A 22,532-nucleotide genomic window follows, 5' to 3' on the forward strand; every position below is an offset into this window, starting at 1 on the left:
GATCTTCAATTACTATATCAGTTAGGTGACCTTACCCTTCATCTTTAGGTTGGGGTTAGCCAATTGGATACATGGAGGAGAGAATCAGGTGAAGAAAGGAGGAATTTATTTCCTGACTGCCAACCTGCCAGGTCATAAGTTAATAGTGGTTGAATTCTTTTCCCAGAGTCGCCAGTTACTATTGGAAAACCTTCCACAGATACAACTGCAAGTATGCTCCCTCCAGGCTCTTATCACTGTGCCTTCTCCTTGCTCTTATAGGCCTAGGGGGCAGTAAAAGATCTTGTAATCCCTAAAGTACTTCATCATCCCTTGTTGATTTCCTTCAGCCCTACACACAATACTGTAAGTAAGATTTTTGTTAAATAAACTCTTTTCAAATACTCCATATGAGTGAAACAACTCTTTCCTGCAGAACCCCAAATAATACACACCCTAACACAAAGATTCTAATTTCTAGGGGTTTTTAGTCCATTGTAGGACATTAAACTGAGCCCTTAATGTATATTTCAATCCAAATTATCAGGAATGATAGTTTAATTATTAGACTCTCAACCATGTGCCATAAGCTTCCAGATTCTCATTCCCAAATTTGAGCTGAACTTCCATCATTTTTAATTCTAACCAATTCAGGTATTCCCGTATTTCTCATATTTCCCTGAGGTATACCTGCATACTGTATTGCTGGTACCCACATCTGCACTAGTCAGAATTCCTGTTTATAAGTGACAGAAAGTAACATAAAATAACTTCATAAGCATAAAAATGTAATTTATTGGAAGAAAATTGGTGGTTCACAGAATTGCAGGAAAACTGGAAAATTATATCCCAAAAGGAATAAAATGAAATAAAAAATAACAAGAACACCACCACAGTTACCACTGATGTCATCACCACAGAGTACTCAGACTTGCCACTGTTTAGGGCACCAGTACCACTGGACTTAAACCCACCGGCTGGTTCAATGGGTTCTGCCATTGGCTACTCAATTCCACTGCAGTTGTCCCAATGACTTCGAACTTTATGGCACACCCTTCTCTAGTCCGTTGGGCCCACCATTTTCACATCAGGCATAGACCAAGCCTGAAATTAGTGTTCACATATAGTTCAGGCTTCTTCTTGGACCCCGAGCTCTGCTGCCCATCCTGTTACCTCATTATTGTCCTTTATAATATAAAATGGTTCATTATGTTCCCTTTCTCTGACAATGGAGAGAAATGTAGCTTGAGTAAGGGTTTAAAAGTCAGATTCATACATTCATCATTTCTATATAATTATTTAGACTTTTTTCTTAGATCATTCAGTATTCAAAGGACAGGACAAAGGTTTGTTCCCATACAGAAGGTTTTCCAAATGTTTGTGTTTCACTAAGGCTTTCAAGTTTTTCAATAGTCTGGGCCACTGTTATATCAAGTTGCTTTGATAGGCAAACACTAATTTGTTCTTGGTTTTGCTATGTAAACGATGTTGAGGACAAAACTATTGACTTCTTGGTTCCAGAAAGAATCACTTAAAATGCCTCTCTCAGATATGTAGGTAAAGCAAGTGAACATTAATTGCAATCATTTGGGGGTATTTACCAAAGCCCTCCCCGTCCTGGTATTTGTTGTGCCAAAGGCTTCACAGTGATTAAATGGGAAAATTTGCATACAAATTAAGGAACGCCTAGATGGTAGAGGTTTCAACAACTTCCATTCTGATATTCAACATTAAATCCTCTTTGATAGAATGGGATGATCTCAACTTAAATCTACCAAAGGCCTTTAAAAGGGGATTCACTGTGAATAAATACGGAGCCTGGACACATGACATAGATTCAAAGCCAAGGTCTATTGCTCATTGAAGAGGACTGATTCTAGCAGAACATGCAGCTGATGTAGAAGTTCTTGATCCAACAGCTGTTGTGACCACTTTTAGAATCAGGTCTTTGCATGAGAATAAACCAAAGCGTTATAAAATGGCAAGTTGTTTGGCAATAGATAACACCGGAGGCATCAGATTATTCTCCCTTGAAGAATCACTATGGCAGGTGCAGGAATCTGGACCAGCGCTGTCATTTTGCTAAAGTAACTTAAGACACAATTACTTTGAATATTAAAGAAGCAGTTCATGTGTACCATGAAGCTGGTGAGGCAGAACATTTTAGTCAAATGGAACGTCTAGCTATAAAATATCTCCATTACAGTCACGCCCTGTTCTTTGTTTGTTTTGTTAATCCTCACCTGAAGATATGTTTCCATTGAGTTTTAGAGAGAGTGGAAGGGAGGTGGAGAGACAGAGAGAGAGAGAAACATGGATGTGAGAGAGACACCATAGTTTGCCTCCTGCACGTGCCCTGACCAGGGCCAGGGATTGAGCCTTGAACCCAGCACCCTTCAGTCTGTGGACCCACGCTCTAGCCACTGAGCCTAACCAGCTAAGGCACACCCTATGCTTTACAGAAGCCTCAATGTACATCTTGGGAGGGGATTATTGACGTATGTATGATGAGGTGACACACATTTGGATTAGTGGATCAGTAAGACTACCATTGTGCTGACAAGAAGATGCACCAAAGTTCAAGCAAAGAGAAAAGCCATTGCCTTTAGTATCTTTTCTACATTATGCCTGCCTGCCTAAATCTGTGGCATGGACATTACCTACTGCGAAGACTGGCTTGTCATTCATTCCATGAGTATATTTTAAAATTGTACCAAGTAAGTCCTCATGATTAAGTATAATAAGCACTAGACTGGGAATGAGTAGACCAAATTGATTCCCAGACCTCATAAACATTTAATTACCTGTGCAAATAAGGACAAATAAGTTACTCTCTTTAAACCTAGTCCTCATCTGTAAAAGCCATAAAATGGACAAAGCAAGGCCATTTCTAACTACAACCCAGAGTTACCATAAAGATCAAATGGGACAATGAGTGTAACATTGCATTGCAAATTGGATTAAACAATGAATAAATGTGAGCGATCACCTAATTCATCTTCACATTTTAACTGGTAAATCTGGAATTGGCACAGAGTCATTGGAAATAACATTTCTCAGAGGAGTTCAGGACTTTCTATCATCAGTCCCCCAAGGCTTTTAAAGACAGTCACAGGCTAAACCTCCACTGCCACATTCAGAGCATGAAAAGCCCATTTAGCTGTCATCCCGTGCTCTTGGCAGACTCTCAGGGAATGCCAGCAAACGTCTGAAATTGGAATGGCAACCCACCAAGTACATCCAAATCTTTCATCAAACTGTGCCTAGTTTAGAAGCAATATTATGTTACCATCACCCCCACGGTGGATTATTGCTAATGAAACCAATCTGCCAAGGTGAAATGAGAGCCTGTGTTACAGAGAAGCATAATTGGATTGCGCTGAGAACTCAGTTTACAAGTAAATATCCTTTCCAATTAAAGAGGAGCGAAAAGATTCCAGAAAAATATCAAGACGCCTTTAAATCTGTGGCCTGTCCCTTAGACTGAAATACAATAAAATCTGTTAAGTTTCTGAAAGTAATTAGAATAGAAATTTCTAATTCTGCTTATTGAGTCAGAGTGCCCTGATGGCTAAACTCTCCTAATTGCAGGCTAGCAAACTTCAAAGGCAGGATCAGCTCTTTCAAGCTAGCAGGGCACCATTCAGGATGTGGAAGATACCAAAGCAGTCTTTAAGTTCAACCTCTGAATTGTCACCATTTCCTTCCTCTCCTTCCTTAACTTCTTAAGTTTCTATATCCCATTGTAGCCACCTCCTGCTAGACCCCAACATTTTTTGGTCCTTCTATTTGCTGGATACCATAATGGCCTCTAGAAATGAGTAAGACATGGGCCCTGGCATTGAATACTCTGCCTTCAGCCCAATCATTTGGTCATTATTATAGTCTCAGATCAATTACCTCTTCTACGATGTTTACTCATCCTTACTCACCCAGAAACACGTAAAAGGTTCTTCTCTATGATTTAACTTTATACTCCATTTTAATATTTATGTTGCGTTTATTATAATTATTAATTTACAGATTTCCATGAAATCAATGCACTAGTCTTTTTATCTCTGTAACCCAATACTCTGCATAGAATCTGGCACAAAATAGGCATTTACAATATTTGTGGAATAAATGATTTCCCAGTCCAATGATTTACCAGCCCAACACTTCATTTCTAACCCCAGAATGGTTCTCCTCTCCAAGTCCCTTTCCTGAACAACTTTTACTGCCAAACTTTGGCCTTCCATCACCTTTTACTGTAATTATTTCAAATAAGTTTTTTATATATTATTCACACACATCTCAAATTCATTTTTGTGCCTACCAGAATTATATGTAGTACATGTCCAACCATCTTACTTCATTCATCAAATATCCTTTCCTAATTAGACAGTAAAAATATATATATAATCAAATTTACCTTCTTAAACCTATTTCTGTTCCCTCTACCCAAGTTTCTTGTACTCCAGAATAATTTATGCATGTATTGATGTCTCTGTGGCCTAGCTTATATGTTCTTAAGCTTAGAGGGATCTTTGACTTATTTCTGTCTATTGAAAACCTACCTATCTTTAATGTGTTACTTTATTTTTTTAATATATTCTTTATTGATTTTTAGAGAGGAAGGGAGAGGGAGAAAGAGATAGAAACATCAATAATGAGAGAGAATCATTGATTAGCTGCTTCCTGCATACACCCTACTGGGGATCAAGCCCAAAACCTGGGTATGTGCGTTTGACTAGATTCGAACCCAGGACCCTTCAGTCCACAGGCCGATGCTCTATCCACTGAGCCAAACCAGCTAGGGCTTTACTGTGTTACTTTAAAGATCTCACAAAAATCAGACTAATAAGAACCCAACCTGTCCAAGTTACTAAAGTAACTTGCCACAGTCAAATCTAAAGGCAGAGCTAGAACTAAAACTAAGGTTCCTAACTTTAGACCTCCTTAACTGGTCTAGTCACCTCACCTATAGACAGGACGGCCTTATCGTGTATGGCTCCTTGTGGAATACCTCCAAGAGTAAAAAAGAGCACTATTAACAACTACGCCAAAACAACAAGTGTAAATCAAGACATATGGTCAACCTACCTAAATCTAATCCTTCTAAAGCTATACAGCAGGTCCTCGGGTGACGTCAGAGATCCATTCCTACGGCGCGACGTAACGCTAAGTCGGAACCCCCCTACATAAGCACCTACGTCACTCACATGGAGCACAGACACAGCAGTAATGACGTGAAACGGTAACAAACATTTGAAAGAAAGATAACAATTCCTGGGCTTTACTTGTGGTAAATAAATAATAAAAAACATAAAGCACATATGGATATACGTTGAAATGACAGAACTCTTTTTTTAATAAATAAATGGGAGATGGTGACTAACCACGAAACGACGTACATCAAGTCCGACGTAACCCGAGCACTGCCTGTAGTAAGACCACCTGGGCCCTGTTTAACAACGCTCTACATCATCTAGGTCAGTGGTCGGCCAACTGCGGCTCGCGAGCCACATGCGGCTCTTTGGCCCCTTGAGTGTGGCTCTTCCACAAAATACCACGGCCTGGGCGAGTCTATTTTGAAGAAGTGGCATTAGAAGAAGTTTAAGTTTAAAAAATTTGGCTCTCCAAAGAAATTTCAATCGTTGTACTGTTGATATTTGGCTCTGTTGACTAATGAGTTTGCAGACCACTGACTAGGTCAGCAGTACAACGATTGAAATTTCTTTGGAGAGCCAAATTTTTTAAACTTAAACTTCTTCTAACGCCACTTCTTCAAAATAGACTCGCCCAGGCCGTGGTATTTTGTGGAAGAGCCACACTCAAGGGGTCAAAGAGCCGCATGTGGCTCGCGAGCCGCAGTTGGCCGACCACGGAACTAAGGTGATCTGAGCCATTAAGAAGTTAGTTTGTACTTCAGTTCTGTATTTTAAAACAGTAGCAGCAATAAACACAAACACACACAGCACCGGGACTAGTGTTACTCCTGAGTAACTCCACAAACGATTGCAGGTACCGTTTGGGTTCTGGAGTCAGACACACTTGTGCTGGCCACACAATTCCACCATTTATTATTGTGTAAGCCTCCGTTTTGCTATAGGGACAGGCATAGACTTCCAAGTTTGAAAGAGTTCTGCTCTGCCAAAACCGGTTTGGCTCAGTGGATAGAGCGTCGGCCTGCGGACTGAAAGGTCCCGGGTTCGATTCCGGTCAAGGGCATGTACATTGGTTGCGGGCACATCCCCAGTGGGGGGTGTGCAGGAGGCAACTGATCGATGTTTCTCTCTCATCGATGTTTCTAGCTCTCTATCCCTCTCCCTTCCTCTCTGTGAAATATCAATAAAATATGTTTAAAAAAAAAAAAAAGAAAAGAAAGAAAGAGTTCTGCTCTGACAGCATCATTTCCTCTGAAAGTAAGAGGAGATGTCAGAAGCTCAGAGAAAAAGTGCATAAAACGTGGTCAGAGGTTGGGCCAGAGTGATGGTGGCCACTGTAGACAGAGAGTGAGAGGGCTGGTGGGCCACAGGGAGGGTCCATACGTGGGTCTGATGGTGAATTTTTTGTGATGCCGTTATGTCCGTTGTGTGGTTTTCTCCAGCTATAGATCAGGAAAAGCAGAACATGTCAGAATTGTTGCCTTTGTCACTGTGAGAAAAGGATAGACAAATAAGAGTGGGCCTGAGAACTGCAACTAAAGCTTCCTTTACATGTTGGTGTTACAGGCTACTGAGTGGCCCTTATGCTGGCATCCCAGGATTGTAACAAAGGCCGAAAGTCAAAGACCAAGTTGCCATGTATAAGCCACATTTCAAAGGGAGCCTCCCATACTCGCTGCCAACTACTGAGGTCCCTGCCCCTCTTCCTTTCTGCAATTTCTACGACCAGGACTTCCTAAGAAGAGGTGTAACAGGCCCTGTGACCACAGGACTTTACTCCAAAACCCCATCTCCCACCAAACACGCACAAGCATCTTCACATACCTCATCATGATTTTAAAAAGGAAACAACAACCACAAGAAAAGACTGAACAGGAGAGGTCTGAACTTTCTGGAAGAAGCAAAAGTGGTCAGAAAATTATGGTCTTTGTTCAAGACTGAAAGGAAAGGAAAGGAAAGGAGAATGAGTCATAGGTGTTTCAATCTCAGTGTGTTATCTTCACCTCAACACATCGATTTTTTTATACATAGATTACTGCACTTTTAAAAAATACTTTGATTTTTAGAGAGGAAGGGAGAGGGGGAGAGAAAGAGAAACATGTATGTGAGAGGGAACATCTATCGGCTGCTTCCCATACACCCCACACAGGGGATTGAGCCTGCAACCCAGGCATGTGTCCCTACTAGGAATCGAACCAGCAACCCTTCAGTGCATGGGCCAATGCCCAACCCACTGAGCAACACCAGCCAGGGCTCAACACATCAACCTCATTAGCCACATTTTTACCTGTAACATGTGGGTACCATGAGTTCACATGAATAAGTGTTACCTAAGGAACTGAGATTTATGCTGAATAACCCCATCCATCACTGTTTCTCCCTCTCTCTGCTTGTGTTGCTCTCTCATGCTTCCCCATCAATGCTTTCTCACTTCCCAAACCCAACAAGTAGAACAGAGATAAGGACCTAGTGTAGAAAAGTCTGACAAGATTCTTTCAGCTGCTTTTCTTGTACAGCTCACGTTTGCCCAGACTAGCCAAGAGACACATGGCTCTGCTCGCCTCACCTTTGCCAACCCCGTGGGACAGAAGGCGAGCGTTGTCTCCTCTCTGTCCCAAGAAAACTGAGGTTTCACTTCACAGTCACAGCTCCCTGGTCCTTGGAGACACAGGAAGTGTTGCCATTGGAAGGCTCAGTGTAAACGGTTTCTGACTGCAAGCGTGTCACCCTGCTCCTGGGATCTGGGGGCCCTGGCACCTGGCCCAGGCTCAGAAAACAGCAAGCGATTACTGCCAACATTTCAGTCCCTCTGGCGTGATGAGATCTTACCTTAGTGCAAATCCATCACTGAGCTCCAAAGCAGTGACTTCCTCTCCCCTTTCCAAAACCAACACTCGACTATTTGATGAGTCATTGGTTCCCTGACATTTGTAAAATACGCTTGAAATGCTCCCAGAGGGAGGAAAATTATACTGTAATCAAACCACACTCTCCTTTGCCTTCCCCTTCTCCCTCAGCCTCCACAAGTAAGCAATCTACAGCTTAATAGTGGAGGCCTGTGGAGCTATTCCCTGTCTCATCTAATTCAGCTGAAGGAGTTGTTTTGTGAGTTTCAAAAAGAAAGAACTAGGTCTCCCCCCAGCCTCACACTGGATTAGAACACTCACGTTTATCCTTGGAGCAGAGAAAGATCCGAGGAATAAGATAAGGACCAGTTGCTAGGTTAGTATTGGTTGTGTATTTGTTCATTACAGCAGTTTAGGGGTGCTGGTGACCAGGTTAAAGTCAGCCAAGAAACGAGGGAACAAAGGGCTGGAGGGAGCTAGTGAGGAAAGCCCAGGGACCAGGTGGGTGGGGAGGATTGTAATCAGGTGGGACATAGAAGAGAGAAATTAGTGGATATAGTTGTGTGGCAAAAAGTTAGAAGTTGAAGCAAGTGCTTTGAAACAAGTGGCTGGGTTGCCTTAACCCTTGCAAATTATGCCTTCATTTAACTCTCTCCCTCCATCCCCTTGGAGTGTGCCGTCTGCTTCTTATCAGGCCAGACCAATAGCAGAAATGAGTAATCTCCACGTCCTCCCCAGGGAGAAATCCCCAAGGAAGACCTCTAGAAGACTAGAAGAGAAAGAAAGAAAGAAAAAAGCAAACCTGGAGATGACCATCTTCTTGAACTGAACAAAATGCCGACTTACGTTTCCTATATAAAAATCTTTCCATTTCAAGGTCAGCAATTATTTTTTAAATATGTTTTTATTTATTTCAGAGTAAAAGGGAGAGGGAGAGAGACATAGAAACATCAATGATGAAAGAGAGTCATCAATTGGCTGCCTCCTGCACACCCCCCCGCCACCCCACTTGGGATAGAACCTGCAACAGGAGCATGTGCCCTGACCAGGAATTGAACTATGACCTCCTGGTTCATGGGTCGATACTCAACCACTGAGTCACTCTGACCTGGCAAGGTCAGCAATTATTTATTTTTAAATGTGAAACATAGCTATGATTATAGCTAAAGAATTAAAAAATGAAAACTGTCCTTATACTTTCTTGACTACCAAGGTCATACTGGCTCAAACTGTTAGCTTCTAGTCACCCCAAGTGCAAATCCACCCTGGGTGACAGGGTAAGGAGTGTCATTGCTCCCTAACTTGTGGAAGCCAAGACCTTTAATAAACGAAACTAGTCCAACTCCAGAAGCTCAGCTTGTGGAAGGGAGGGGTAGTTAGAACTGGAGCAAGTGTCTTCCGGCCAGTATGTTCTCAAACATAATTACTAATAATATTTTAAAGGTAATGTATTAAGGTGATAAAGACAACAGAAGTTGTATGAACATAAGACTTGAAGACACATAGAAAAGGTAATGGAAGGGGGCACTTTTTAATGGAAGAGTTCATGCAATCTGAAAGCCTATGCCATAGTCCCCAACTTGGCCACACCCTCAAGACTCAGTCCGCAGGTGGCTTTGCTTCTTGGGACCTGGAAGCAAATGCCATAAAAGTACCAGTTGCTTCCTGCTCTTCAGGCTACTTGGAGTCTTTGGACACTTTCTGAAGTCACTCTCATTTGGCCTATCTCAGGTATAACACATGGAGGAAAGGCACATTTTCACTACAGAATCCCAAGTATTACTCACCCATTGAGCATCCCCACGCTACCTTAACGTTATTATTATTATTACTGTTAATAAATATTACTTAGGAACAAAACATTATTGAAATCAGGAGAGTTAATTTTGTCCTCAAATACTTGGACTTTTGTCACATGTTGTCAAAACAAACTGGCACTTCTATATTCAGATTTTGTAAAACTGTGTACAACTCCTTGGATAAAAGTTAATTTGTAAATGCAAAGAAAGGGATGCTTTAACCAAATTCAGAGCAACAGAACTCTTTACTACATCAACAGATGTATAGTAAGTCCTCACTTTATAGTGATAGGTCTTATGACTTTAAGCAAAACAATATGTAATGAAACCAACTTTACCATAGGCTAATTGATATAAACAAGAGTTAAGTTTCTATGGAATCTCATTAACCTTATAATGAAACAACTGTGATCATGTGTCTGTGGCAGAGTTGGGACAGAGTTTGGGTTCTTGTCTCCTGATATAAAAGAATTTAGACCAGGGACACATAAAAACAACGGCAGATGTATTGAGGCTCTTCAGAGGGTCCCAGGTTCTGTGCCCCAAATGTGGGGCTATGGGTTTTTATGGCTTGGGAACATGAAAGTTGCTTGGTCAACCAATCAGGGAGTAGGTTAACAGGCTTTTCCTTTATTTTGGAACACTGATGTCTCGGTATAGAATACATGTCCAGTATATGTCAGCGAAGCAAAGCATTCTGGGATTGTGCAGCACTTATTATGGGATGCAGGAAGAGACTTTCCCAACAAGGTATTGTTTGTCTCTGTGATTGGTGGCTTGGCTTTAGATCTGAAAAACAGACTTAAAAGAATTCAGGATAGTTCCTGGACCATTGTTTTACAACTGCATATTGATAACTGCCATAGTTCTGGCAGGGCTTGATTCAATGCAGCAATTTGTTCTGGCAGGGCTTGACTGGATGGAGCAGTGGTCGGCAAACCACGGCTCGCAAGCAACATGCGGCTCTTTGGCCCCTTGAGTGTGGCTCTTCCACAAAATACCATGGCCTGGGCGAGTCTATTTTGAAGATGTGGCGTTAGAAGAAGTTTACGTTTAAAAAATTTGGCTCTCAAAAGAAATTTCAATCGTTGTACTGTTGATATTTGGCTCTGTTGACTAATGAATTTGCCGACCACTGGGATGGAGCAATTTTAGAGAAATTTTTTTTCTACCTGTTTCAAAATTATGTTATTTCAGGACCTTCTGTATGTGATGTGGGTTTGTACAAGCCACAGAGAGCAGTTTAATATGACCTAGACAAGACTGAGCTTATCTTGTGCTTTTACTGAGTGTAAAAAACAAGAGAGAGAGAGAGAGAGGTCAGACTCCACCTCTACTCTCCCTCCTAACCCCCAGTTTAAAATACCTTCCCATTGGATAGAATTTAAATCAAACTCCCTCCCACCCCACCAGAAAAAACCTAAGCATAGTACTATGATACTACTCAACCATCTTCCTACTGAGACTTGACAGCTGAACTACCCCCCCGCCACTGCCCCCACCACATTCAGTATAGCTAAAAGAGAGAAGAAAGAACAGTGGGTCATGATTAAGAACTCTGGATCTGACCTTGAAGAGATGTGGCTGGGGTCCCAACTCTGCCACAGACACATGATCTTGGGCAAGTTACTTCACTTCTCTACACTTTAGATTTCTCATCCAAAAAATGGGCCCATCACTATGATGGGCTTTCAGGTGACCAATTTGTCCTGTGTGCTTGGGACTGTCAGGGGTGAAGAGAGAATAAGGCTCATCGGCCACTCATTTATCACATTATGATAATCAAATCTGTGTGAGGCACTATGCAAAGTTCTCTGAAAATAATGATGAACAAGACTTTAAAGTATAACACTGGCTTGAGATATTTTTGGCAAAAAAAAAAAAAAAAAGCCCTAAGTAAGGAAAGGGATGAAAGGTTATTAAAGATTATTAAGTTAGTTCATTAAAATGGCAATGCTCTTTGATGGCAAAGTACTAATAGAAATGTAAAATAATAGAAAAGACAGTTATCATGACAGGCTGATCATGATTTACCCAAGAATTTCCTGGTGTTACCACTGCAAGTTTTTCAGTCCAAGGCATCTGGTCATCCTACCTGGGGGTCAAAATCAAATGCTTAAAGGTAGACAAAGCAGGTTAATTGACCAGGGTAAGTGTGAGAAAAACAAAAACACAATTTTTTAAAATGGCAACTTGTACTCTATATAGAGTGAAAAGAACGGGACAGATGGTGACCTAGAGCAATAATCACAAACCATGGTCTAAGGGCCATACCCAGCCAGCCACCTGTTTTCATCTGGCCAACAAGCTTAGTGAAATTTTTTAATGGTTAAGAAAAAAAATCTAAAGAACATATTTCTTGAAGTGTGGAAATTATGTGAAATTCACATTTCTGTGTCTGCAAATAAAGTTTATTGGGACAAAGCAAAGCCCGCTTATTTATGGTAGTGTCTATGGTTGCTTTTGTACTATAAGGATAGACTTGAGTAATTAAAGACTGTATGGCAAAACCTTTTACAGAAAACATTTGCCAACCGCTAGTCTAGAGAATGTTTGCCCTAAGGGCAGCCAACTGATTGTTGATAGGAACTATAGCATACAAACAATGACAAAATAAAAAATTATTTTTACATTTTGAGAGGCCAAAAATTTGGATTTTCATGTGAAACTTGTTGATTTTTAAATTTTGGCATCTCATTTATTTTTAAAATATCATGTGGGCACAACAAAGACATCTGTGGTCTGTATCCAGCCTGCAGGCCACCATTTTGCAAAGCATGATGAACATCATATGTTCTCTACTAAAGCTTATCCCAAGAGATAATTACATTAGCTCCTTAGTTTGAAGGCAAATCTATTACAGCTGACTCTTTATTCATCGATTGCTTTCAATTGCAAATTTGTTTACAATTCCGTTGCTTTACCCATTAGTGCCCTTCTGGGATCATCAATTCTTCTCAACAGCCTATAAAAGCCTTTTCCCATCCTAACTAGAATAAAACCCTCACTACCCGCTCCATCCCCCTCCCCCATCCTGCAATTTTTATCTGTGTCTCCTATTTCCTGTTTCTTCAAAGGGCAGTCTCCACTCTCTGCCTCCAGTGTGGTCTCCCATTCTCTCCTCAGTCCAGTGCAGCTTGGCTGCTTTCCAGACCACTTCATTGAGAGAGCTTCCAGGAAGCTCATAGATGACCACCTTCTTGCAAAATTCAATGGATGCTTTCAAATTCCCTGCTAATTTCCCTCTGGAGTTTCACATCACTGACCACTTCCTCCATTTTGAAAGTGCCTTTATCCTTGGATTTCACAATACCCTCTCCCTTTCCAGCTTCTCTCTTACCTCTTGGGCAGCTCCTTCCATTATGTTTTTCTTTTTTCCTGGCTTGGTTTCATTTAGTTAATATTTATCGAACACCTGACTTTGTACCAAGCACAGTGCTAAGCATTTTCCAAAGGTAGCTGGTATCTCACTCGACAAGAAATAAAACGTTATTTCCTTACAATAAATTTTATTTCTAATCTAAGCTTCCAGCTTAACCACTGCCTGATATGGTCCAGGCTTATGTGGTGTTCTAAATCAGTCTTTACTGAGGCTCCCATCTTTCCCCAGGGTCACACCAGAATCCGGTAAATGTTAAATGATGGGAGGAGTGTAACAAGCATGCACGTCTTCACTATAAATGGCTCCAGGTCCCTTGAGGTTTACTAATCTCCTGTTTCCAAGCTAAGGCCAGACACCCAGGGCCTAGGGTTCCACCTCCCTATAAGGATCACAGAGCACCCCCTGAGGTATAATCACCTGCTCAGACCCACACTCTCTCCACTTCTGAAGCCCAGGAAAGGTCCTCTCTCGACACTCTAATGGCTATTTCTTTTCACCTCTTCAGTGCATTTAGGTTTTCTCAAGAGACAGGAAATCCATTACTCTCAGACTGCATTTGCTCCCTACCCCCACTCTGCAAAATGCCCCAAAGCCAAGAAAACACCTTAAAGGGGAATGCCTTCCTTGGTGGGAAGTGGAGATAAGAATGGAGGAAAAATATTCCCCAACTTACGTTTCAGCAAGGTCTCCTGCCATAATTCTTAAGCCAGCGCTGAGAAGTGGGTATTGTTATTTACAGATGAGAAAATTTAGAGTTTAAGTTGCCCAAGATCATGTAACTACAAATCTCCAGCTTTTAACCACTGCCTGATATGGCCTGTCTCTGCACTCTCTCCTAAAACACCGGTGGTCCTACTCTTCCGGATGCTGCAGTGAGTCCCAGGTGCTCTGGGGAACACTAATCCGGGTGAGCAAACTGCCTAAAGCAGCCTTGGGCAAACTACGGCCCGCGGGCCGGATCCGGCTGTTCTATCCGGTTCTCTTGCTCTCCCCTCCGCTCCTTTACTTTGAATTTATATTAGTTCACACAAACACTCCATCCATGCTTTTGTTCCGGCCCTCTGGTCCAGTTTAAGAACCCATTGTGGCCCTCAAGTCAAAAAGTTTGCCCACCCCTGGCCTAAAGGCAGGCAAGGAACCACCTGAAGGAACAGTACCCGGAGCTCACACTGGGATTGGACTTTTGCCTGTTCCAAATAGCCAGAGTGCAAAGTTTTCTAGGGCAGGGGCATCCTATCCACTTTGACATTTCAACCAAAACTGGACATCCTTGCCAAGTGGGGTCAAGGTCATATGCTGATAAAATTATGACAGAGACTTTGACCTGGACATAGCAACCAGGAGGGCCTGGGAGAGGAGCTAGAGCTTATGGGAGTTCTCACACTCTGTCCAGCCAGAGTCCTATAGGAAGAACTGTTTACAACAGAACTCTATGGTTGTAGTAGCTCTTCCCCTGAACTTCTCTTCCCTCTGTGAAGTATTCCTACATCTTCGTCCAGTGCAGTGCACACGTCTGCACGCACTCCCCACCGCCCCACAAAAAAAAAAAAAAAAAAAAGGGAAGAAATGCAGCTCAAACAAGAAATACTGCCGCCACTCCAACAGTGCTGTATTTATCCAGCCTGCAAACTCAAACATCTTAATCTTGTTCCTCACTGTTTTTGCACAGTCACTCTGCTCAAAGCCCTGGGAGAATTCCCATTGCCTCTACCACTTCCCACCCACAAGGCAGCCGGGTCCTGACTCAGCAAAGAGATAGTGAGAGACAGATGAAGTAAGACCAATACAAACAGGAGGAATCATCCGGACTTCATTCTCCACCCCACCCCACCCCCACCCTCTTCCCAGCCACCACAAAGAATAATGGGAACTGGAATTGGGGGCTGTGGCTCTTGGGGAATTATGCAAACCTAAATGGCACCAAACATTACTTTTGTTCAGAGATTTATTTTTTTTTCAAGTCAACTTTCCTAAAAACAATTCAGAATCTTTTTGTCCTTGGGAAACGATGTGGCTCTTTTCCTGGTTTACCTTATTTACAATGAGCTCATTTTAGAAAGGCAGTTTCTGAATCCATCCACCAGAGCAGGACCACCATGCTAGCAAACAGTTGGCAACTTGCTCAATGAAATCTTGAATGGACCAAGGTCTCAATATTTAAAAAAGAAAATACCCCAACTTAAAATAGTTTTCCAGACCTCACTTTAATAAAGTCCCTGTCCATTCAGAGACTTTCATAAATAACCCCCACAATTAATGACATGTGTTTATCTACAAAGCCACTCACCTGAAATACACAGTGGTTGATGTTCTCTCTGAATATGGAGTTTATTTATGAGAAAGACTTGACCTAAGAATAAAAATAGAGCAGCAGTACTCAACTAAAATTGCAACTGCTCTCCTCCAAAACCTTGGGTGTAACCTATTTGGAAAAGAGTTCAATCTGAGGTGATATAGAAATATAGCTAAGCGAAGAGTTTACAACTATTAAGAAAAATAGGATAGGCCCTTCTCCCTTGTAATGCTATGGTCAAAAGACAGAACTACAGCATCTAATAGGTGAACCCTCTCTTATCAGATATATTTTATGTGGAATTATATTTAAATCAATCTATGTAATTATTGCATATCAAAGTCAATGTACTGAAATCTTAGATCCTGTCTCACCTTTCTTGCAAATTCTCCATTATTTTCCATTGCACTTAAACAGAATTCAAATGCTGCAATGGGGTCTAGAGGGATCTACTGACCTGGTCCCTACCAATCTCACCACTGTGTTCAGGCACACCTGTGTTCTTTCAGACTGTCACACATCCCCCGATCTTTCCAACCCCAGCCCCTGGCCGCACTCTTTCTTGTCCCTATTCTTCTTGAGGCCAGTTCTTCTCATCCTCCAAGTCTTGGCTGTGATGTCATCTACAGGGCTCCTCTCTTTCCACCTCCTGGTCAGTCTATGCCTGCTTAGTTCTTTCAAAGCACATATCACAGTTACATCATGGGGATTTTTGAAGGGGTCTCTTTCTCTCCTTAAAGTATAAGCTTTACATCAGAAACCATGTTTATCTTATTTACTATTTTATCCTGAATGACAAGTATAGGGACTGGCATATAGCAAATGCTCAATAAATCATTATTGAATATTAAATGAAGAATGAGTCATATTCCAATTCACGCCTACCAAGCTTTTACCCTATTCCAAACTACAAAGTCCAATTCAAGCATTCTTCTCCATTCCCATCTTTGTACTTCCCTTTTCCACAAAATCTTCTCTGAGCTTCTCACCTTTCAGTGTTTGGAGACAAGGCATATGAAGTGCTAGACATGCCTGGGACATAATGGCATCTCAATAAACATAGCTATCATTAGTATTACCATGCTTTCTCCTCCCAAAGTACTTCTGTAGCTGTATCCCAAACATCAGTTTTTCTCTTACCACTTACATGATTTCTCTCATATCCCTGTACCAACTGTTCTACTTTTGTTGTAATGCATTTTTGACACAATGTCTTCCTTCTTACATTTTTATAGAATTTTAAAGCCCATTTCACTGATCATAAAAGGGGAAACTATAAAAATTAACACAATGTAAATAAAACAATATGCTGTTCTATTTTTTTAAAAAAAATGGGGATTAGAACTGTTATAGAAAAGGCAACACTGTGAGTCTTCCCCATGACACAATCAGGACTGAAAATGTTTGAATGACTTCATTACTCTGTCATTCATTATTATTGAAAGGCATGAATGTTCATTTAAAATCACCCCACCTACCATTTGGACCCTTCTGTCATTGTGTATTGATATTATTATTAGAACTTTTTACTTGGCACTTATTAGTATCTACCTTGGATGGTCAATTATACTTTTATGTCTGTATCTCATCCCACTCTCTTAATTCTCTTCATATCCTCTATGATTAAGTTGGCACCTTATATAGAATATATGCTTAATACAGTCTCAGTTGAGTCTAATACTTAGAACCAACTTGACCAAAAAAGAACCTATTCTTCCAAACTTCAATGTATTTTAAAAAGAGGTAAGTGAGAAAGGGTATTAAGGAATTTTTCTGGTTTCCTTTTCCCTCTTCCCTTCTGCTTTTCCATAGATATGCACCTAAACTATCTTATCCAGGCCACTGTAACTGAACATCAAGCATGCCCCTTTGACTGTGTGAACTACATCCAACTAGAAAAAGGGCCCACCCAATGCAAGAAATGTATACCTTTCATGCATGAACATACCTGCAGCAAACACTCTAGTTCATAAGTAGAATAAAGGCCAAATAAAACCAGAAAAAAACCCTGAATGTGTGATTTATTATATTTAAGATTGGTTTATAAGGTTTAAATATGTCTGTTATCATCAACAGAAATAAATGCAACTTTACAAAATCAGTGTTTCAATACAGTACAGGACTAAATGTAGCAACTGTGCATTGGAAAATCAATATTTCCTCAATGCATGTATCAAATTTGCAGCACCATTTAGAAGCTTCCACTAAAAATCTCTAGCTGCAGTATTTCTTACAAGCTCTACGCAGCATACAAGTCTACCTAAATCAAGCATTAGAGAAAAACAGTGGAGTCATTCAGGCGTAATATGTAAGATTTGGTATAGGATTAAAATACTAACATTTTTTTAATGTCCTGGTTTCAAATTAATAAATACAAAACAATATAAAAATATACACCAGTTGATAAGACGGCACTGCAGATGATCAAAAAGTTAAATCTCGCTCTCATATGTATGCAGGTATGTCTTTAGTGCCAGGATTTCTGAATAGCTGCGGCTGGTCTTTCGGAAGAAATCCAGACTGGTGAGATGTTCAATGTCCCGCACCCGAGCTGTGTGCATCTTGATGAGTTCTTCTACCCATCTCGACTCGTCCTCTGAGCTCTGCAATGGAAATAGTATACAATCAGAGTCAGAATTTTCCAGAGGAGGTTCTTCAAATGGTCAGTTTGTTCCAAGTCCACGAATGACCTCTACGCACTCCTGCACCCAGAGCCAGTGTGTTATTCCTTCCTGGCCTCCCCGCCACTCTACCACATTCCTGTCAGTAATGCGCCACAAATACTTGCCCTTGGCTATAAACATTCTCAACAGCAATTAGCTGCACTAAATAAACGAAACATGTGGTATGAAAGGGCATTTGACTCAATAGGTTTTCAGAACATAAATCAAAATGAGGAAAACCAAAGGTCTTGGAGAATTCAGTAATTTGTCCCCCCCCCCGCCCCCTCCCCGTCAAATTACAGTGTTGAGCACAGAGCACAAGTGATTGGAATGCTCCTCTGCCTCCCCAGGAAAGTAAGAACTTTGTGTCCAATGCACAACATTATGTGCGTGCATTCCCAGTCTTTCAGAAGAACTCGCTGCATCAGCTACATCATCTATTAGACTCTAATGAATTGACATTTGAATAATGAGTTTGACTGGAAGCAGCTCAGTTGATACACCTGGCACTCTGGGGCCCAAGAGACCTAGGTTGGAATTGTGGCTGTATCACTTCCCGGCTGGGAGACTTTGGTTAAACTAGTTGATCTCTCTAGTCCTTAGTTTCTCCCTTGGTTCACAAGGAGAAATGCTTACCTCAGCAGCTCCCTGGGGGGTAGGAAGAAGAGGAAGGAAGAAAGGGTGGGGAGAGAGTAAGAAAGCAGTGCCATGGAAAAAAGAAAGAAAATCTCTCTGTGTCTTAACTACTTGCCTACAATAGCCCCGCCAGCACATATTTCAGAAGAAGGACAGTCAGATGTCTCACACCAATCAATTTATTTCATGTCTAAGTTGAAACCAAAAAGCAATTCAGGAGAAGCAGTACTTTACATTTTAAAAACAACTTATTTCACTTTTGAGAGCAAGAATGAAATCTGAGAGCTCTGAGGATTATGAAGAAATGCCTTCATTGGTAGACACGAAGCAGAAGAACCTTGGCAAATAATTTCATTCCCAAATGCCCCAGAAGTGCAATGGCTCCCAAGAGTCTTTCTACAAGTTGAAGGGTGGCTGTGTGTCCCAGGGCTGAGAATGTTCAGACCTGCCCTCGCCCAACTCTTTTACTGCTAGTGGGATCAATGAACCAAAGCCCAAGAACCTGCAATGGGTTTTCTCGAAAAGCTCCAACCCACAGCGACCTGGACAGGGAGCTAGAGCAGCTTGTGCCAGTGCTAAATATGTACCATGAGGGTGTTGGTTCAGGAAACTGATGCCCGGCCATCCCAGGCAAAATGAAGAAATAGGAAGAAATTGCTTTGCAGACTGGAGGAGTAAAGATTTTAACACTCCATGCCCCACCCTCCTAACCCAAGCTAACCATGATCTCTGAGATTCACAGGAAAGACCTAAATATAACTCTACCCACAACGGTACTGACCAGTCCTCAGTGCGACCATATAATTAACGAAGTAGGAGGTCTCCAAACCCTGCAGGACCCCCTCCGAGTAAGCAGAGTAAGCATGAAGCTATATTTTGGGAGAATTTTCATATTCAACTCATTTATTTGATTTTCAATGGTCAGTAAGTCTACTTGTTTCTTTGTAAATACAGCCATTTGAATGTGTGGACATGGGTGAAAAGGTTTTTCCTAATTTGAATTTATAAGAATTCAGGGAAAAAATCTGTGTTTTGCTATTTCTTCCCTTGGGAAGTGATTTGCCAAATTCATCTGACAGACATTCTCTTCTGGTTCTAACATGCTAAAATCTAGCCTCCAATTAATCATTAGAAAATACTAGCTATGCTAAACATGAAAAAAAAATGTCTCCTACCTAATGTTAGCAGGCAATCTACAGAAGCATTTGCAGAGGGAGAATCTAGTGTGAAATGCAAAACGAATAAAACTCAAATAAAAGTTCATGTGTACCGAGGGAGGGAAGGAAATGAAAACTTTAAGAATAAATAACTTAGAACACTAATTCAACCAAAAGCACAATCCATGAATTTGCTTATTGTCTCTATTACATGAAAATTTATTGTTCACCTGCCTGTTCTCCCTGATTTTATCCCAACTGAGTTTGAATTCAAGCCCTGGCAGTTTTAAGGTGAACCTCAAAGCAAGGACAGTTTTCAAAAAAAAAAAAAGAAGACATATGTACTACTATTTGTAATACTTCAAACAATTAAAAAAAAAAAAAAGCAAGGCCAGTTTTCTATGTGGATAGGGGGTTCTTAAATAAGAAGCTTGCTGGCCATGAACTCTAGAGGAAATCCCTCTAAGCTCTATGCAGAGCCAGGAACCAAGAAGAGAAAGACCTATGAGAACGTTAGTGGGTTTCATTTGTCAGATGAAAAATTTGCAGTAACTAAAGACCTGCTTTGACCTGAATTTAAAATAACATTTTCAAATTCTCCCATCATCAAATTCCTCTACTGACAGAGGAACTTGAACATGTATTCCCTAGGAACCTATGAATACCTTAAGTAGCCTATTAGTAGTCTTAAATGTTCTTTTTAGTTTCCACTTTATCTTAAAAATGCATGGCAATTTTGAATTTCACTCCACAATATGTGTATGTTTGTTTTTTGCAAAAAATTTACCTCCCCACAACAAATTTTTTGTAAATTTGCAGTTCAAAGAAAGCATATCCTGTTATACACTCTTCCGGTGGACCACTAGCTACTCTTGTGGTTCTAAACAATCAAAATTGAGATCTAGCCAATATGTTGATGAGAACTGGCCTCTCTTACAGTTCTCTTGCTTCTCCACTTCCCATCCAATAATTTATAAGATCTTAATGATCCTTTCAGTATAATATTGCTGCCTTCACCCTTCTTTTTCAATTTCTAAGGTCACAACCCCAGTTTAAGTTATTATCTCAATCCCATGAAATGAATCTTGCCAAACGCTATTGAGTACCATGCTTGACACCCTTTCATTCAAATTTATCTCCCTAAAGCAGAGCCTACAATGTTTCTCCTATGCTTAAACATTTTACATTGCTTTTTAATGCCTATGCAGTAAGAAAAATTTCTAAGGTCCCAAGGTTCCACCATGAAAATTTGATCAATTTGAAAGAGGATGGGCATTTGGAGTCAGAGGTCTTGATTCTAAAGTCCTGCTCTCCTATTGACTAAACAGGTTACCATCTAACATACTTTTCCTTTATTAGCTCTAGGTTTCTCAATAGTTAATAAAAGGGGCTAGGGGAGAGCATATATATCTGCCTCACAGGGTAATTAGATCATTAGAAATAATATATATAAAGGGCTTGCACAGGACTTGGATGGTCACATGTACTCAATAAACAGTACAGCTACTACTGATGGTAATGTGACTATTGTTACTATTTCTTTTATTTTAAATTTGATTTCAAGCAAGTTTTAAAACCAGATTGGCAGTTATAAAAATGGTCACAAGACTATAACGTAAAGTGTAGGGAATATAGTCCATAAATTGCAACGAATAGGTATTGTGTCAGAGGGGCACTAGACTTACTGGGATGATCCCTTCATAACGTATATAAATGTGTAATCACTATGTTGTACAGCTGAAACTAATGTAGTATTGGCTGTCAACTTAATTGAAAAATTTAAAAAAACAAACCTTACCTCCTACTATTACTCTTAGTTCCAATATTCCATCTGAACTTAATTAGCTTTCTTGGCCATCATTTCAATTTTCTTTCTTTTTTCCTGAATCCCTTATTTTGCTTTGGATATTCATAGCCTCAATCTTCTCCTATAGTTGAAACCATTGTCCAAAAGCCACCTTGGCCATGGAGCTGATAATCTCTGTTGAAGCTATTCTATGGCACTGTCCCTTTTACTGTAGCAATTTCTGTACCCGTTTCATTTATTCTCCCCATTTCATTTGCTCTCTCCCACTGAAGGCTGCCTAGGGTAGTGACTGTTTAATAGACTACTGTTTCTCCCAGAGTATCTTACTTAAGTTAGGAATTTGAATCCTGCTTGATGACAAAAAATCCTCTTGAGTAGGTTTTATCCCTGCTCTTTATATTACATGAAACCAAAGCATAAAGACTATTACTTCTAAAGTCAGCCTTGGAGCACAGACACTCAATCACATTAGTGAGACCTGGAATAGCTGTTATTTATCCCTGAGTGTAGAATTAGTTCAGGGCCAAGAGCATACAGCATGGCTCATGTCTACCTCCCTGGGGAGTTTTCAACATGCCATCCTGCCTCTACATGGAAATAAGAGAGTCAGGGGTCCCCTGTGCTATTTGAAAATGGGGTGACCCCCTCCCATAACTAGTAGCAAATGAATTCTGATTTGTAAAGAATATATTCCCATGTATCTTTTAAAAATGTTTTTATTATGGAAATTTTCAAACACCCATCAAAGTAGAGAGAACTCTTACCTAGTTTCAAAAATTATCAAAATTTCACTACTTTCCTCGTTCTTTTTATAAAATCTGAA

General features: G+C 40.7%; 1 protein-coding gene across 1 annotated transcript in view; it reads right to left on the minus strand.

The window, feature by feature from the left end:
* Positions 1 to 17,755: 17,755 nt before the first annotated feature.
* Positions 17,756 to 22,532, minus strand: part of ENPP2 (ectonucleotide pyrophosphatase/phosphodiesterase 2) — a gene marked incomplete at its 5' end in the record, with an annotated part of 106,054 nt that continues 101,277 nt past the window's right edge. Inside the window, 1 exon segment of the mRNA XM_080646927.1 lies at positions 17,756 to 18,049. Coding sequence (XP_080503053.1) covers positions 17,879 to 18,049 — 171 coding nt within the window. The 3' untranslated portion in view covers positions 17,756 to 17,878.

Source organism: Plecotus auritus (genome assembly GCF_963455305.1).
Source record: "Plecotus auritus genome assembly, chromosome: 11".
Classification (NCBI taxonomy): domain Eukaryota; kingdom Metazoa; phylum Chordata; class Mammalia; order Chiroptera; family Vespertilionidae; genus Plecotus; species Plecotus auritus.